This window comes from Charadrius vociferus, unplaced genomic scaffold, assembly GCF_000708025.1.
Source record: "Charadrius vociferus isolate BGI_N301 unplaced genomic scaffold, ASM70802v2 scaffold406, whole genome shotgun sequence".
Classification (NCBI taxonomy): domain Eukaryota; kingdom Metazoa; phylum Chordata; class Aves; order Charadriiformes; family Charadriidae; genus Charadrius; species Charadrius vociferus.
Window position 1 is genome coordinate 979149 of NW_009648948.1, and position 18061 is coordinate 997209.

Below are 18061 nucleotides of genomic sequence, written 5' to 3' on the forward strand. Positions count from 1 at the left end.
CCCCCGCCGCAGCTCCCGCAGAGGTTATTGTTATTATTTATACTCCTAAGCATCCTTTAAGTTTTTGCTGGGGGGGGGAGAGAGGATCAAGAGAGAAAGCCTTTTAAGGATTTCTGCCAGCGCCGGGAAGCGAATCCCCCGTAGCGAAGAGTGCTGCCGGGGGGATTTGAGTGTAGACAAGCGCTTAAAACCCAAAAGGGCAGAGAGGTGGGAGGGGGAGCCGGGGGCACGCTCTGAAACCAGAACCACCACCACCACCCCCCCGCCCTGCGTTGGCCGAAACGCAGCTCCTTCCTCTGCTTTGGGAAACGGATCTCTCCTGCGATTTCCTTTCAAAGGTGACTCGTAACCTCTTCATTAGGGTCGGCTTTGGCAGCGCGCTCATGGTGCAGTTGGCAGGGCCAGTGCTGCGGCGTGGGGAAGGGAAGGAGGGGGGGTTGTAAGCGCGTTTGCCTTTCCAAGGGTGGAAAATAAACACAGCAGCTCGCCGGCACAGCAGCTCCGCGGGAGGAGCGGCGCCCCGGCCATGCTCTGATGGGTACCATGGACTTTAAGGCAGACCCCGGCGCCGTAACGATCAATTTGCTGCTCATCGTCCGCCCCGAGGAGGCGGCGAGCAAGCAGAAAGGGCAGAGAGGGAGGCAGACGGACGGCGGCCGAGGCGCAGGTAACGTCCCGTCCCGTCCCGTCCCGTCCCTCCGTGCGAGGGAGGGGAGGGTGCAGGTGCAGCGCCCGCTGCCCAAGAGATGGCCAAGCGATGCAGCATGGAGCATGGTTTCAGCTTTTCCTCCCCCCATCCTTTCTCCTCTTTTCCTTTGCAGACATGCTGCAAAACCCCAAACTCGAGGCTTTTTTGGGGGGAAAAACCCAGCGTGCCTTCGGCGGTCCTCCTGGTGCAGGAGTTCCCTTGCTCGCGCGAGGCTGCTGCGTGCTGCATGGCGTCGGGCTCCAGTGCATGCGCCCCGGGGAGCGGGAGGGGGTGACATACACACAGATACTAATCTGAGGACTGTGTTTGCACCGGGCTCTGTCCCGCGGTGGCCCTGAGACACCTCCACGGGCTCTCCGGGCTGCGCAAGGCGAGCAGGGCAAGAGCTCGGCACTTGCACCCCGGACCAGCGCCTACTACAAGGGGGCGCAGGGGCAAAACTGTTTTGTTTGAAGCGTGTCTAGGCTTTGTCTCCAAGGATGACTACCCCGAGCCATTTATAGCTACAGTTTGGGACAGTCTCCCTGGCCCGGCTCCTATCCTTCAGGGGATATTCCAAAGAGCCAAGGCTGTGCTCTGCAACTGTACGGGGACCTTCCTTGCAGCAGGAAAAGGAGGAAAAGGAGTATTCCTGCTCTAAAACCTTCAGGGAAAAGCTAGATTTTCAGACAACCAGGCTAACAAGGGTAGGCAGAGCTAACACAGAAGTGGTGTTCCTGCTTCATCTAACAGGGCATCCAGCACCTACCCAAATACAAGCAAGCCCTATGGAAGCGACTTAGACGTTCTTCCTCCTGCTATTTTATGCTCTAGCAACGCGGGCTGCAACACGCGCTGCAGCCGCGACAGGCAAGGTGGGTCCCGATGGCACCCGGGTTCAGCTGGAACGATGGGTTACATGGAAGGCTTTGGGGTGGTCGGCCTCCGGGCAGTGCCGGGACCTCTCTCCGGGGGGACAACCTGCCAATCTCACGTTTATATTCCATAGGTTTGCAGGATGACGGGAACGGGAACAGCAGATCGCAGCCACCTCAGGGGAGAGACCTTAACGGTATGTCATCTTCTCACTCCACCGATAAACTAGCCGCGGCACACAAAACCCATTTGCAAGCTTTTAGCGCCCAGCTGCGCCTCCCGAGCAACACCCTGCTCGAAACAACCCATCCCTTTCCAGCACTTTGCAGGGCGGCAGCGGGGACGTGCGGAGGCCACGTGCCACGGGAAGCGTCCCCTCCGTGCTCTCCTCTGCCCGGTGGCTGGGATGCACCTCGGCGGCACTGCGGAGCCCGCGCATGGCCATCTGCGGGGGACTCTCCTGCAAGCTGCCGTGGAGATCGGTCGTATTTCAGGTGCACTGAGCTCTTACCATTTCACAGCCAGCTGAGGGCAGGGAGAATTCAGTGCCCCAAATTGCTGCGGTTGCAGACGGAGCTTCCAGAGATTTCCCTAGCACTCACACAGCTTCAGCGGAGGCTGGGGCGTGCGGGGAAACTTTGGGGTTCCAAACCGTCCGGCCACCAAGTCCTTCCTTCATCTGCCCCGCTCAGGGATTGCTGAGCGCAAGGCAGGTGTGATTGCTCTCCGGGAACGAGGGGGCCGCTAGTCTTGAATGTCCCCCTGCCAATTCCTCACCCCTCTGCCCTGAACCCGTTCAGAAGGGACATCTGAAGGGGTTACCTACTGCGATGCAACAGGAGGGAGCAGCTCCCAGGGGAGGGCATCAGCCCATCCGACTCGCTTTCCCGGTAGTCTAATGCGGTGCCTAGCAGAGAAAGGCAAAGGAAAGCAAGACAACGCTTAGTTCTTGTGGTACCAAACGGTGGGTTCTAGTGACACCAACCAGGGGCTTTGCCTCCACAGGGCAAATGATAGCAGTATACAAAAGCCACGGGGATGCTTGATGGGAGCCCCGATCCAAGCCCCTCTGAAATCGGTGGTGGCTGAATGGCACTCACAGACTGTGAGCGAGCAGTATGTCATGCCAAGATACAACTTTGGGGTGGGTTTCCACAAATCTGACTGTCTCAGACACCAGATAACATAAGCCTCCACCCTGGGAAGCAGATAAATATTCAACGCTCTCTCGCTCCTCCATCATGCTCAGGAGGGTCTGCAACCGGAGCTGCAGAGCACAAGTCAGAGCCACCATTACGAGCGAGAGGACACTATCCATCATTTACCACCCCGAACTAATGGCAAGAATATTTAGTATGCACATGGGAAACCTTTCCTTGCAGGCACAATTTAAATCCCCGTGAGGATTACCAAGGAATTCGGCCGCCAGAGGAGCAGGCAGAGCTCTCGCTCCTCTAACGCCTCAGGGGTTAATGAATTCCCCTTTAATCAGCTGCGTTAGCATCTCGGTGAAGCCTCTGACACCAGCGAGCAGCTGGTGCGGCCGCAATATTTACAAACTGAATTAGATAAGCCTCGCCCCAACCCCAGGGAGGCAATCGCCCCATGCCGCGCCACGAAATCCCATCCTTCACAGGCCTGATCCTCATCCCAGCCACCAGGTACGACTGGTATCCGGCCCTTCAGGACGAGCCGTGAAAACCAGGTTCCTTGCGCCCTGGTCCCTGGTGTCTGGCAGGACGGCAATCCCGTGACACTTTGGAAAAAAAAAAAAAGAGCGAGGGATCACCCAGGGCGTGCTGGCACACGTCCACCCCGCCTCCAGCAAGGGTCGAGCATCCAAACCCAAGCCGCGCAGGAGCTCGGGCTCAGCGTCACCTGGCTTTTTCTGACCGGCCCTGGCTAACGGTCAGCGCAGCCCTGGGGAGCGGATTTATGCTGCCGGCGATTCCCCGGGTGCTTCCCACACTTCCCTCTGCCCCGAGGACCAGCGGCATCACCGACACAGACGAGGGCTCCCAGAGCACAGAAGGGAGAGGTGGAGATGGGGATGAGATGCTGAGAACCTCACCACGCTCCCGCTGAGGGACCACATCTCCTACAAGCTCTGAGCACTGCCCTTCCCTCCCACCCACCTCTCCAAACACGCACTCGCTGGTCCAAGCGCCTTAACCCCCCGCCCTGAGCAGCAGCGCCCGCTCCAGCCCTTCCCCAGGCTGCAGCATCCCTGCGGAGCGGGGCCAAGTGCCCCTGGACCGCGAGGAATTGGGCATCCAAGCCAGAGAATGGGATCGGGCTTCTTGTGTCGTTACTTACTTCGCTGCTGAGCAAAGGCACAGATTTAATCCGTCTCCACACCGGGCACCTCCGCTCTCTTCAAAGCGCTGAGATGTTTTTCTCTGTTCAACCAGGCCGGCGAGTCTCCAGGGAGTCCTGCAAACAGACGCAAGCCGTTACGTCATACTCTAATGAGGGTAAGAGGTGACCCAAGGGTTAAGGTTTTTCCAGAGCAGGGCTACAGTGAGCTCCCGCTCAAGCTTTTTTTGTAATAAGTTGACCTCAGAACACCGCAACAGAGAAAAAAAAGCCCCATCCTGCCCATTTAGTGATCTTGAGCATGAAGAATTAAAAATCCCGGGGGAGCCTGGAGAGTCCTTGGGTTTTCCAGCGTGGGTGTGTGGAGGTGGGTCCTGGAGCACCTGGGTTCCCACCATCCCCCTGACCACCAGGACATAGCCCGGACGCAATTGGGAAGCGTGGTAGGAACATACTCCTGCTGCTGTCAGATATCCCAGTGCTGCTGGAAGGGTGCGAGGGCTGGAAGAAATAATATTGGCAGGAGTTTGGCTTAAGAGAGTTGGTTGCAGAAGTCCTTTCATAGGGGAGCTCCTTGGAAGGAGCCATCCCTGCACCAGAGCCGGGGCAGGGCTGGGCCAGCTGCGCCCCAAAGCACTCGCTGGCCAAGGACTGGTCTGGCCACAGAGAACGAGGAGAAGAGCAAGCGGGTCTTTATGAAGGATGTCTTGATTAGGAATACTTAAAAAAAAAAAAAAAGTCAGAAAAACATCAGTAGCCATTTCATACCATCAGTTTTTAGAGCAATGGATGTAGCACTTTGAAAATATTCTGTGGAATTACGTTTCTTTCATTTGTTAAATGCTTTTTAGACTTACTGGCAGAAGGCATTCCTCGTCATTACATTTGTTTCTTGCAAATAAAGAATTTTAATTTATAGGGAGAAAGTGGAAATTGGCAAGAAAACCCACAGCAACCCAAAGAGAAAAATAATCTTAAGAAATAAAAGAGGACCCCCTTACGGTTATAGAAATGACATACTATTTGCACAGTCATCCCTTTGAGAAACAACTTCATTTTACCTTTGAATTAACTGGCAAAATACACCAACCAGCTCTTGACACCCTGATATCTGCAGTCATCCCAGAACTGGAGTCAAGCTCTAGGATTTAAAAGGGAGAGTTTTTACAGCTTTTCTTAGCTTCTGCTTTTGAGGCTTTGAAGGACATCAAACTTTTCTGCATAATCACAGGAGATGAAAAACTTTTTTTAAAGTTAAGTGCTGAGGAAGAACTTATTCTCTAATGAACGTGCAGATTCCCAGCTAATTAGCTGGTTCCAAGAGCTGGCTTTCAAGGAAAACCCCAAATGTCACGAGACTCTCGATAAAGCTGTCGGAGGTAGCACGGGCGGTTGGATGGCAGCCCCGAGGTGCATTAACATCCTGACCTTCAGTCTCCAAAGTAACCTCTGTCTGATGTGAAACGGGGAGCCCACGAGCACGCTGAGGCCCTCCAGGGAACCTTGGTGGTTGCAAAACCTTCTGAAATACTTGCCAAAAAAAAAAAAATGCAGTGTCTTTCAAAAAGTTCAGGTAATTCTTATAAGACCCTCCCTAACTTTTTTCCTTGTTCTTTTCTCTATAAAACTTTACCCACAAGAGCCCCAGGTTTCCATCGGAGGTTGTTCTGGAGCATCACGGTGTGCAGAGGGAGCCTGGACCGCAGCCGGCTCTGCCAGGATGTCGCCTCGTAAAGGCAACGGCCTTTGCCAAAGGCTTTATTATCACGAGTCAAACCAATTTCATAGCTCTGAGCCTTTTTCTGTTTGATTCCAAGCAAAATCAATGAAAGAAATTGATTCTCTGCTTACCGTATCTCCATCAAGAGCTATTTAATATGGTGATAAACCTTTTTTTTTTTAAGCTGCCACATAATCCTCACTGAGGACCTCTGCTTTATTTATGCTCCGCTTTATCACCTGTTAGGCTATAACAGGCTGTCTTTTATTTTTTGAGAATTACAAATCACACCGGAGGGGACCAGAGGCTTTCTGACCGCACAGTTTATCTTAAGGGTGCATTGTTTTGCCCGGAAAGCCAAGTGTTTCCGTACCTTTGCAATCGCCAGAGCTGCCTTTTCTTTTGCTAAAGTTCAGGATTGGCTTCAGCGATGCCTCGGCAGGCAATCCTGCCCTGCGCCACTTAGTTTTCCCTTGTTTAGGGAGTTTGTCATCGTTTCTTGCAGGAACCCAAGTGACAGTGGAGATTCATCCCAAGAATACCACCCCAACACTCCTCAAGAAACTCTCCTTTGGAAAAGGTAAAGTGTCATGGTTTGGGCTGGGCTGCCCACTAAAACAAACAAGAGATGCTCTGTTTTACCCCGGGCAGAGCAGGTCGAGGGTGGGAGGGAGGAGGGACCACATCCTTCCCTCCGCAGAAGTACAGAGGGTGAGAAACCCTCCTGATGCTTGAGGAGCTGCTGCCCGCCTCGAGCCAGGGCAGGGGCTGCGGTGATCGCGCTAACCACGTTGGGCTTGTTGCAGGTCCCCAGAGGTTGCCCAGCCTGAGAGGTCAGCTCAACAAAGGTGAGGCTCTGCTCCACCACGCCACATGTCTCCAAGCCAGAACCTTGCCTCAGAGGTCGCTCCCAGGAGGAGACAGCCTCCCTTCTCCTCACAGAGGGGCTCGAGGCTCTTGAGAGGACCCCAACCCCTGTGCCCACTCGCACGGGACCCCACCAGCACCTGAGGCAAAGGGGGGGGTCTCCTCCTCCACGGGCTCTGCGATAAGGCAGGTGGTGGCACTCCGGGGGCTGCGGTGTCCCTCAGAAACGCTCCAGCTGCCGCAGAGCTCTCCGGAGGGTTATCATCTAACAGCTTTGGAGCTCGGCTCTCCCTTCTTCCACGCCTGGGGGGCTTTGGCCGGGTGGTGGGCAGGGGTTAGATGTCCCCAGCCCTCAGGGTAGAACAGGAGACGCCTGACTGCTGGGGAATGTGGCCTCTGCAGAGCAGCAGGATGGCAGGGAGGGGACACAGAGCACCCTGCGGTCCAGGCGGCTCGCTTCACCCCTCCGCAGGGTGTTGACATCCTTGTCCCAACGCACGGGAACGGGCAAAGAAAAGCCTCAATTTCAGCTTTTCCCCACCCACTCCTGCTCCCCAGAATCGCTTATTTCTCCTTGTCTTTATTTCTCCTGCCAACAACTGCTCACCCCACACTCCCTTCCCCAATTTTCTAGGTTTCCACGGGACTGAAGCCCCGCGGCCGCCAGAAGGAAAAGACCTGCACGGTAACTATCGCCTGTCCCCTCACCCCAACGCCGGTGGCACGGCGGGACACAACGCGGGGCAGCCCTAGATAGGAAAGTCCTAGAAACAGAGCTTGCCCCACTCTAGGTCTAGACGAAAGTGCATGGACAAGGGATTTAATTCCCATTACCACGAGTAACATTCAGCTTCCCAACAGCCTGTTCATCAGGGCGGCAGATGGGGACGGCTTTGGGAATGCCACACGCGCCCGAGACCTTCCCAGGGCTCCGCAGCCGAGGCAGGCTGCCCCGCAAACCGGCGCCATGCACGCTCCCCAACAGCCCGGGGCTACGTGAGATACTGCGGGTCCCGCATCTTGACTTGACAAAGACAAAAACTGATAACCAATTTAAAAAAAAAAAATAATCAAAAAAAAATCCCTGTTCCCAAAAGGCAAAAAGTAATTTTCAGAGCTGTAGAGAGTGGGAACCTTTAAACGCGTAAATCTGCTTTATCTCTCTTTAGGTCAGCGTAATAGTCCTTTTCAGGGAAAAAACAAGATAAACAAACAAGACTGTTAAAGAAAGGGATGCCGTGTCCCTACAGGCTGATTTTAGCAGAGGGACGCCTGCCCGGCACAGGGATGTGCCTGCATCCCGCCTGGCAGGCTGCGCTCTCACCGGGACGGGGGCTGATGCCCCATAACCCCTCCCTGGGGCAGAGATTTCCAAGAAGAGCGGGGCTCGCGTTAGCAAAACGCCTTTGCAAGTCAGGAATAGACCTTCTGGCCACCTCCCCGGTGGGCTGGAGCTGGCGGCAAAGGGGCCAGAGCCCCGTTTTGGGGAGAAGGAGAGGGAGAAGGTGATGAATACAGATTTCAGAAGCACTGCCGGCTTCTCAGCTGGGATAGGATGCTCCCGGATGCTCTCGAGCATCCCACCCCCACCAGCACTCGCTGAGCGGGCAGTGGAGGGGTGTCCCACTTGAGTAGCAGGGGTCACGAATATAGCAGAACGCCACCAGCCAAAGCCTCCGTGCCCCCACACACAGCCCAAGGCCACGCACTCCTCCTTGTCACCTCTCTCCGGGCAAACAGCAGCTCTACGGCACCATTCCTTCACCTCTCCCTGCAACTGGGAGCCGCGCAACAGCATTTTCACTTTGTGATCTCTTTTAAATCCTTTTTTCCAGAGAAATAACAATCCTACAGAGATAGCTAGAAGAATCTCTTTAGTCCTGAATGGCTTTGACAGCACATGACAGGGGGAGAGATTGCTGTAGAGCTCAATTCTCCTCTCACCAGCTCAGAAGAAAAGGGAGGGCTGAGCAGACGGCGGTCCAGGGGAGACGTCCATCCGATCCGTCTGTGCACCGAGCTATAGCTGGATCGCTCCGGTGGCTCACTGATGAGACAGAACAGCGTCAGCTCATTCAGAGCCTGTTAAAAAATAAGTTATCTGATTAATTAGGGCAAGTTATTAACCCTTTATTCACACTAAGTAGAGCCAGGAGCCTAGAGATGATGCAGGCAGATGGGGCAGGCACACCAGTTTCGGTCCAACTCCTCCCCACGTAGTATTTCTCATGCGCTTGATTCGTGCAGAATCGTGGCCCTTGGCCATGCCAAAACCGTCATCACTTGCAGCAAAACTGCTGAAGAAATGCAGTAAAAAATAAGTTATCTGATTAATTAGGGCAAGTTATTAACCCTTTATTCACACTAAGTAGAGCCAGGAGCCTAGAGATGATGCAGGCAGATGGGGCAGGCACACCAGTTTCGGTCCAACTCCTCCCCACGTAGTATTTCTCATGCGCTTGATTCGTGCAGAATCGTGGCCCTTGGCCATGCCAAAACCGTCATCACTTGCAGCAAAACTGCTGAAGAAATGCAGTTGTTTGCTGAGTTTTTTAAAAAGTTGTGTTTTCACCAGGGTTTCCACAGCACAGATCGTTCCCTGGCACTCCTGCGTTACATCTTGTGTGCCTCCGTATAATATCCTGAGGTTTTTCTATGCTCTTGTACAGCGCCGAAGAGGCAGGAGCACCTCCCGCTCCAGCGTTGCCCAAATTATACCAGACTAGACAGGATGGCTCCTGCTTTGCGCGCAGCTGGCAGGGACCTTCTGCGAGCGCCCTGCTGTCCTCCGCTCCCTAAGCACCCGCTGATGGATGCTTCTGCGGGGCCGGCAGGAGTTCGGCCGTGTCCCCTCATTTGAGCTTACGGCCAGGAAAAATATCCCCTCCCTTCCCGAGACAATGACAACTACTCGTTTCCTCCCAGCGTATCCATGGGACAAATCCTCTTTGAAATCTATGCCAGTAGATCTGCAGCAATTTGAGAAGCTGGATGCCTACGCATTAAAAGTAAGTCTTGCTTTTGCCCCTGTCCTCCTCCCAGCTCCCCTGCGGGGACGTTCCTTGAATCCCAGCTACCAGCACTAACACCAGCTGAGGCTGAGCTCTCGCGGCAAGTGCCTCAAAATCTCCCAAACAAGTGAAAAACCATTTCCCTGCAAACATCAGCGACAGAGATCCCACTCTAGGAGGGAAACTATGGCCAAAAATCCTTGCTTGAAACATGGAACTACAGCTTTGTGTTCCTATTTTTAATGAAGCTCCACTTGGAGCAGTACCCTGGCAGGTGGGGTCTCACTAGCTTTAGAAGAACAAGGGAGTGGGGAGGAAGGGAGATCTACCGTGGCAACTTCTTCACCACCATCTTGCAACGCTTCCTCCTCCTCCCAAACAGGTGAATGTCAAGAACAGCGTAGAGGAACTCGTTAAAGCACTGCTTAAACAAGCCCGGACTGATTTGGAGAAAGTCCGAGCCATATGGATGTGGATATGCCATCACATAGGTAGGTTGAGATCTTCCATTGAGAAGATGAGGCTGGTGCTGTCGCCCCTGTCACGCTGCCATTGCAGTTTACTATATATTTTGTGGGACAGTTTCACGTGGCGGGTGGGAGGAAGGCTTTTTGGGTGCATTTACCCAGAAATGTATTCAGAGGTTCTCTCGCCATCTCTGTTCCCATACTCCCTTCTCCTAGCACCCTACAAGGTCTGGGTGTAAACGATTTCTTTCCCCATGACGAATCTGTAACTCCCACTTGACCTATTCGAAGGTGTAACCATACAAGTCCCAACCATCTAAGCAGCTGGAGCATGAAGCCAAGCTGCCAAGCACTGGCGGCTTGGTTGTCACGTTCAGAGCCACCCAGTGCCGCCAGAACATTCATCTCCACCATTGTCCTGAATCCTCATCCCCCCCTGCACCCCCTTGCCAGCACACCCTGCACGCTGGTGCCTTTGCTCCAGGAGGGTCTCGGCACAGCATGGGTACCACCAGGAACCATCAAGCTGCCTTGCCCACCTCGGTGCCATCACAGCTGCCTCTGTAGCTCCTCTGCTCTCCCTCTTTGGGCAACTCCCTTGCAAGGAGCAGCCGGGACCCAGTGCTGAGCACAGCCAGTCCCAGCCGAGGTGCCCTCAGACAGTCTCCTGGCTGGTTTCACGGCCAGCTTTGCCCCTCTGCATGGTGCATACATCCCGTGCTCCAGGCTCTAGCTGGTACCTAACTGTGATTGTCCTACAAACATGTCCATCAGCCAGGCCAGCAGCTCGCCAGAGCTTTCACAAAACGCGCTGGCACCTGCTCCATCACCATTCCTGCCTGTGTCTGCGCCCTTCCAGCCTTCCCGGGACCCACAACCACCCCGTTCCCCTGCCCCTTCCTACTCAACCCCAACCCAGCTGGCACCGGCGTTTCGGAAAGAACCAAGAGATGCAAAGGGGAGGAGGAGGCAGAATTTGTAGCCTCCCACTCCGGCACGCCAGAGGGGGTAAAAGGCTTCTTGCCACCCCAAGCTCCTTGGTGGGGGAGAACTGGATGTGCAACGGGATTGCATTTCACATAGCACAGGGGAAGATGTTTCTTCCCCATTAACTTTTGGGGGTAGAGGGTAGAAGTAGAGGTATTCCCGCCCTCCCCTCTCACACGCCCGGACAGGCTGACGGGGAGGAGAAGAGCAATTTGGGAAGCACTGGCCTAATCTCACGCCCACTGAGATCCGCAGAGCTTTGCCAGCATCTGCACGGTTAGCAGAGTCAGGTCAATCCCAAGCAGCTTTAATCTTGCCCTTAAACACTCAGACTGCTGATTTCACTGCGTTTCCCGAAACCGAGCACTTGACTCACGCCGGCGCCAAGCTCCCGTCGGCCGCGGATCATTCGGTCTTTACGCTATTAACTCATTTCTGCCTGCCACTGCCCGGGCCAGATCCTGCTTGGGACAACCGGTCTGGTTTGAGTCGGTCCATTTACCTTTTACACGTGATCATGGGGTGCCTCTGAGCCCCAAGAGGTATGCTGCGATCTCCTCACAAGATTGGCCTTGGCCCTGGTCCTCCTTCCTTCCTGCAGAGACTGACCCCTATTTATACGCACGGGGACTAAAGAGAGCGCTAGGAATTTAAATTGGCTCACAAAAATGCGACGTATCTATCCTGGAAGAGCACTGGCGGTGTAAACTCCTTCCTTGTTTGGATTTTAAGCTCTGCTCCCTGGGTTATCTCTGCCCACCCAATTCAGCTCCCCGCCTGCGATGGACTGCTGCCTCCACGCAGCAGCAGCAGCACTAAAAGAAATTATTTTAGCCATCATTTCTAGCATAAATAGAGAGCCACGTGCAGCCAGGTAGCCCTCCAAACCAGGTAGCCCCTCTCAACCCGGCCAGCTCGAGAAGCCAGCCCTTCCCTACGGCCCCCCGAGGTGACCCCGAGGCACCCGTCAGCAGAGCCTCCGAGAGGAAAGCCAAAGCGGCTGCAGCATTTCATCAAAGCCCAAATGCAGCGCGTTGCCAGCTTTACCCCCCCCTCTCCCGCAGCATTAAAGGGAGGATGAACCAGCTGATGCAGCATTCCTTAGAGCTTTGTCGGAAAAATACGTTGGTATTTTAAGGAGGAGGTTATGGACATGACCAAGGTTGGCCGGTATTGAATTAACCTTCCCAGACCAGTCCCTCTAGCTCTGGCTGAAGGGACCCTGCCGTGCCGCTTTTCTGCATTCATTCAAACAAATTAAGATTTCCTACGCTTCCAGGTATTAATGCGACTCCCTTGCAACAAACCATTTCAGGTATTTCCCAAGAAGGTATTTTTAATACAAATTGCGTGTAAAGAGTGCAAGAAGCTCAACAATTTCCTGTGAGAGTAACACGAGTCCAACGCCTTCAAATGCAGAGCCCTCTGTTTTTTACCAGGACCTCTTGAGATTGCAGATGCCCCAGCAGGCGGGCAGCCCCTGGGGAGGCCCACCTTCTCTAAGACGGCAGACGTAGAGAAACACGACATCCTTGTGCAGCTCACGCCACGGCTCGTTTCTCTTTGCTCGCGCTCGCGGAGATGCAAAGCAATCCAAGCGTCGCTCCCGCTGCCCGTCGAGCCCGTTGCCTCGGGCTTTTGGATGAACTTTCGCCTGTGTTCCTTCCCGCAGAATACGACGTAGTGGGCTACCATAACAAAAGCCAGCTGTCCAGCAAACCCATAGATGTGCTTCAGACGGGGAAGAGCATTTGTGAGGGATACGCCGGGCTCTTTGAACAAATGTGCAGGTAAATTAAGCTCAGATTCATGCAACGCCAGGGAGAGTTAACATTCATCGTCAGCTCTGTGCCTGTTCTGCCTGCCTTTGCGTTGACTGACGTGACTTTAAGCAGGACGTGGAACTTTAGCTTTCGAACCATGCTGTGGAAAAACAGCGAGTCCTAGAAAGGTCAATTTTGCTTCCTCCTCCGCCCCCTCCACCACCACCACCCCCTCCCCAGCATAATTTACTTTGTGCCATCTGCTGAGCTTCGCATTGCATTAACATAATGGCAGATGAAAACACAGAGCTAATTTGGTTAGAAGAGGTTAGGTTTTTCCTTCGAGTATCTGCATGTGAAGGTTAAAAGCATGGCAAGACTTAAACAAGAAGGAGCGTTGTCTCCAACGAGCTTCCGTGCAAGAGGTAAGCACAGTCCCTGAAGGAGCTTTCCCAAAACCTTCTGGAGATGCCCTCTCCCCTCCACTACGCAATTACCACAGGGACACTGCCTCACGCTTACCGCAGCCGACCTCAAAGCGCACCCCCATTGAGGCCAAGACTGTCATCCCCTTTTTATAGCTACGTCGGCATTCAGTAACTAAAATCCATTCTCTGTCTACAAAACCTGGTTGACTTCACTGGGGATGAGCTGCACAAACGAGCGGGATTTCCCCCACAAAGCAGGGCTTTACAATCACAGAGCCCTCGCGTAGAAGAGGCAGCCCCTTCCCTGGCAGGGAGCACAGGCGCCTTGCATACGAATGCGGTGCAAATGCCTTCTCCTCCCCATTTCTCCAACCCAGTAAAGGAAGGAGACGTTGAGGGTTGAAGGCAACCCTTAAGCTCCACATCAAGGAGCAGCATCTCGCCTCTTGCAGCTGTACGCAACAGCTTGGCTTAGAGTAGGGAAGGCAATGAAGGTGACTGGTAAGTTTGGGACCAGCCTCACCTAGAAGGGTTGTCCAAGAGGAGAAAACTGGACCTGATGGCTCCGGGACACAAAACTGGAAGGGGCTTCTGACCACCAGAAAGCAATGGTGTGCTTTTCTAAGAACGCGGGCTTGCCAAGGTGGCTCTCCCAGGGAGCACCTTCTCAGCAGAGCAGCTTCCATTTACAAGACAGCTTTGGAAAAACAATTAAAGACCAGTTCTTAATTGGCATGCGTAAGTAACAACTGGCTTTCCACACCATGCCAAAAGATTTGGGGAGTTTTTCACCATGAAACAAACAAAATCTACAGGGAAAAGGACAGATTTAAAAAAAAAAAATAATAATAATAATACTGTGCCAGATGCTAATGTGGTGCGTGCTCCCAACCAATAGCGTACCCCACAATATCTGATCTCGCTTTCTAAAGAGTAAAACCCAGAAATAGGACGATGAAGTATGAATTTATAACTGCATCTTATGGAACAGTTATTAGCAGTTAGAAGTGGGGGAAATTTGCATCTGTTCATTAAAAAGCATATGTTTAGTTCATTAAAACATTAATCTTTCCAAGCATATCTTTTACTATTTAAAGGCTCCGTTGATTTACTCTGAGTTCCTCAGTTCCAGGTTGATTATTCATTTTGTGATTCGGGAAACCTCCCAGTCATCCAGCCTATTACTTTTGTCAAATATTAGCCAGATGTTTAGCTCCTTTCCTGAAAAATTATAACCAAAGACACCTCTTTCTTTTAAGGGGATCTCCTCATCACTGCGTCTTCCATGCCGTTCAAGTCTTACGCTGAGTCTAAGCACAAAGGCATGAGGCAAAGAGCAGGCTTCTTATATCGAAGTTTTTCAGAGCCAAGGGCTTTTTTTGGGAAAAAAGGTTTTTTAACATTCCTTTTTTCCCTTGCTCCCGTTGAGGCAGCTTTAACGAGCAACCCAATTTGCCAGTCACCAGGATTGCCCCCAAAGTTCCCGCTGAAGTCAGTGGCTGACAGTGATTGAGTCCTGCTTGTCCCAGTGCCAGCAGAGAGAAGAGCTCCTGTTGCAGACGCGACACTGTCAGCTCCGACCACAGCTCTGGCAGCCAGGCGTCTTCCCAGTCCCTGAGACTCCCACACATAGTGGGAAGCCGGCCACAAAACATCAGTTTTCAAACATCAGGCGTAATAGCGATGAATGTAAACACGGGCTTCTGACCAATATTTTAGCAGCATTTATCAAGAATTGGCTTCTCAGCTGACAACCAAACTCGAGGAGGTTGTGTGGCCGAGCGAATCAGGGAGTATAAATTAATTCGTGAATTCAATTTAGGGCAAAACCTAGCAGTCCGTACTTGGGGAGAAACTCCCTTACCAGAATTAAGGATGAAGGCAAAACAACTATTAGTACTTGAAAGGTTTCAGCACCACCTTTGGGAGGAAGGCTGACCACACTCCCTACAGTGGTCTGGCCACTTAGCTGCTCCTTAGTCATACTTTGTCTGCAAATAATCCAGGTTTCCCATCCTCTTGCTTTTTCCTGTTTTCTACAGTCAGTAGCTTTCCTTCTTTTCAGGCACAGGAGCGTACACCTATCTACCTATAAATCATTCTGTCTCCCTCTGGAGGAGCCAGGTTTGCTTCTTTTTTAGATTAAATCATCAAAGTCAACCTGAAATCAAAGGGAATAAGGTGCCATTGAATTTCAGCGACACCTGTAGCAAGATCTGGATTATTTCCTACTCTTTTTGAAGCAGAACAGCAACTTAGCTTTTAACTTCCCTGCTGCACCAAGCACATTTTGCCAACTGTTCCTTAATTCAGTCCTTCCAGTCCACCTTGTACTTAGGTCCTCTTCTGCCGTCACACATTCTGCCACTTCAAGCATTTCTGGACATCTTCTCAATCTTCTCTCTGCTTGGTTAATTTATCCGTATAAAGTCATTTACACAAGAACGGAGACACGATCACTCTTTTCACCAATACCGGATTGCTCTTTTACAAGATGTTTTAGCCTGGCTTTTTGTCTGTCCATCATTAGCAAGACCGCTGTTTAAATGCTCTGACCTTTCTTTTGGGAACTTCGAATACATCCAAGTACAAACTCTTCTTGCTGCTCTGCTAACGTCCACCGTAAGCGAGAGCAGAGAGAGAACGAAGGGTAGAACTTGTCCCTTAATGTTCTCGCTGAATATCCCAGCTAACAAGAACGTCTAGAGAAGCCTAGAAGGATTAGACGCCAATCCCCATGAAATTAGTGGGAATTTGGTACTTAGCTCCTGTTAGGCCCCTTTGAAACTCCCAGGATCAAATCTTCCCGAAAGTTCCTGGGCCAGCTCCCGGTCTCAGTTACACCATGTAAATCCAAGCTCTCACCAGTCTTGTCAGTGGAATTGCTCCAGATTTACTGCCCGCCTCTATGTTAGAAATTGTCTCACAGGCGACTGCGGGCTGGCAAAGACGGTACAGACCACCTGCGACACCAGGTTTCTCCCCTTTAAACCAGCATCATCCGCGTGAAAAAAGCGCTCCTCTCTATCAGCACTACTGCACTGCCAATTACCAGCCAGGATCTGTTACCAGACCTCGACTTCTTAACAACCATGCTAATTATCTTCCCCATAAATATCACTTCTCTTCTGAGTTAAGCCCACATTATGCAGACAATCTTGCTCTCGAAGCATGCACAGTTTATTATTTAAGGTATCTGTTCCATTTAATGTACTTTTCAATGAAGAGGAAAAATGTCAATACCATCCTACACAAAAGACAATCCTCTAAGTGAAGCAATTTTAGATTGATGCTGAAATAAGATGCCAATGTTAGAATCCACTGCTACCAACAGCAGAGAGCTTATTAACACAGTGCTTAATGAAATCTTATTTACACATCAACACAGGTATTCATTATTTCTTATAACGAGACTAATCATTTGTACCCCGGACAAGCACAAGCTCACTCTTTAAGGCAACTAAAACAGCATCCACAATCCCGTGAGGTCTAAGATATCTTAGTTGGTGTCAAACACCAGGCCCACCGTCGCAGAGGGAACACAAGCACGAACAGACGCACTTTTAATTTATAATTACACGGGCTAATTGTGGACAGCATGAAAGGGATTCCGCTGAGTAACAAGACAGAGAGCAATTACGCACACTTCATCTTTGTCATCCTCCTCTAACAACGTTGAATTGATGGTGCATCAGACAAAAAGAGAGGGAATATGCAAAAACTGGAAGAGAAAAGCCCCTTCCTGCAGAGGGACGCTCTCTCCAAGTGCCTGTGCAAAGGCTACAAGAAAAAACGCCCCTACACAACACCTTGGGCATCACTGCCCTGGGTTGTTCTCGCATGCCCACCCCATATGAAGCCATTCACTAGCACAGCCCAGAAAAATACAGTCTCTATGTGAGGTCAGTGGTCGAAGGGGAGAACTTGCCCGGCTCCAGATGTAATAACCTCGACGTTTACTACAGCAGTCTGTCACCAGGTTCAGAAGTTCAAATTTTCAAAGAGAGGTACACTTGCACACTTAGACATTAAAACCCCCTAACTCTACTGGGACGCAACTGCAAGGAGGCACCTAAGGAGCTGATGGAACTGGTCCACAGGACTGAAGTTCTGCAGACATGCTGGACTTTGCTCCTCCTTTTGTCCTTCCGCAAAAGTATGCCGACAGGTTTAAAACAGAATTCTCCTGCTACATCCTATTGTTTCCTTTTAGTATTGCAGGAATCCAGTGCATGAAGCTATCGGGATACTCTAAGGGGTACGGGTACAAGATGGGGCAGACCTTCACAGGGGATTCTGACCACGCCTGGAATGCCGTTTACCTTGATGGAAGGTGGCATTTACTCGATAGCACCTGGGGAAGCGGTGCTGTTGACGATTCTTTCACAAAGTTCACCTTCAGGTAAAGAAACCGTCCTCCATGTTAATAGATAAACCTACCCCAAAGGTAGAAGAAAGCTGATGGGTGGGATAGGAAACACCAAAGATGACAAATTGGAGGTCCCGCAGCAAGATCCAAAGCCCTGAGCAAGGTATTTGGGCTGCCTAGACAAGAGACGCAGCACGTACCTGTAGAAAGGCGACGGCCCTGAGCAGCCAGCGCATAACTGCTAAAAGTGAACTTGTTTTGCTTATCACATCTTCAGTTTATGCAAATACTACCTGACACGTGAGTCGTAGCTTTCAGCTGCCTGAGAGGTGGTGCCTCCACACTTTCAAACACCAAGTAGTGCCTCCCCCTTTCATCAGGAGCCCATGGTGGCAGGGGACAGCGCAAATACCCCAGTCTGATAAAATACCCCGATAAGGGTATTTATCAGCTCAGCATTTGCCCCGGAAATGGCAGACCAAAGCTCAGGCTCCTTCTCTGCCTGGGGAACTTTGTGCCCACCGACCTCAGTTTCTCAGCAGACCAGAACATTCTGACTTCCTCCTGCT

At 51.9% G+C, this 18061-nt stretch overlaps 1 protein-coding gene across 1 annotated transcript in view; it reads left to right on the forward strand.

Moving 5' to 3' along the window:
* The first annotated feature begins 534 nt into the window (after nucleotides 1-534).
* The window catches only part of KY (kyphoscoliosis peptidase), a 19837-nt gene continuing 2310 nt past the window's right edge, over nucleotides 535-18061 (forward strand). The window contains exons 1-10 of the mRNA XM_009887357.1: nucleotides 535-667; nucleotides 1698-1760; nucleotides 3976-4038; nucleotides 6106-6180; nucleotides 6407-6448; nucleotides 7102-7152; nucleotides 9393-9475; nucleotides 9861-9969; nucleotides 12605-12722; nucleotides 17337-17525. Coding sequence (XP_009885659.1) covers nucleotides 535-667; nucleotides 1698-1760; nucleotides 3976-4038; nucleotides 6106-6180; nucleotides 6407-6448; nucleotides 7102-7152; nucleotides 9393-9475; nucleotides 9861-9969; nucleotides 12605-12722; nucleotides 17337-17525 — 926 coding nt within the window. The remainder of the gene's footprint in view (nucleotides 668-1697; nucleotides 1761-3975; nucleotides 4039-6105; nucleotides 6181-6406; nucleotides 6449-7101; nucleotides 7153-9392; nucleotides 9476-9860; nucleotides 9970-12604; nucleotides 12723-17336; nucleotides 17526-18061) is intronic.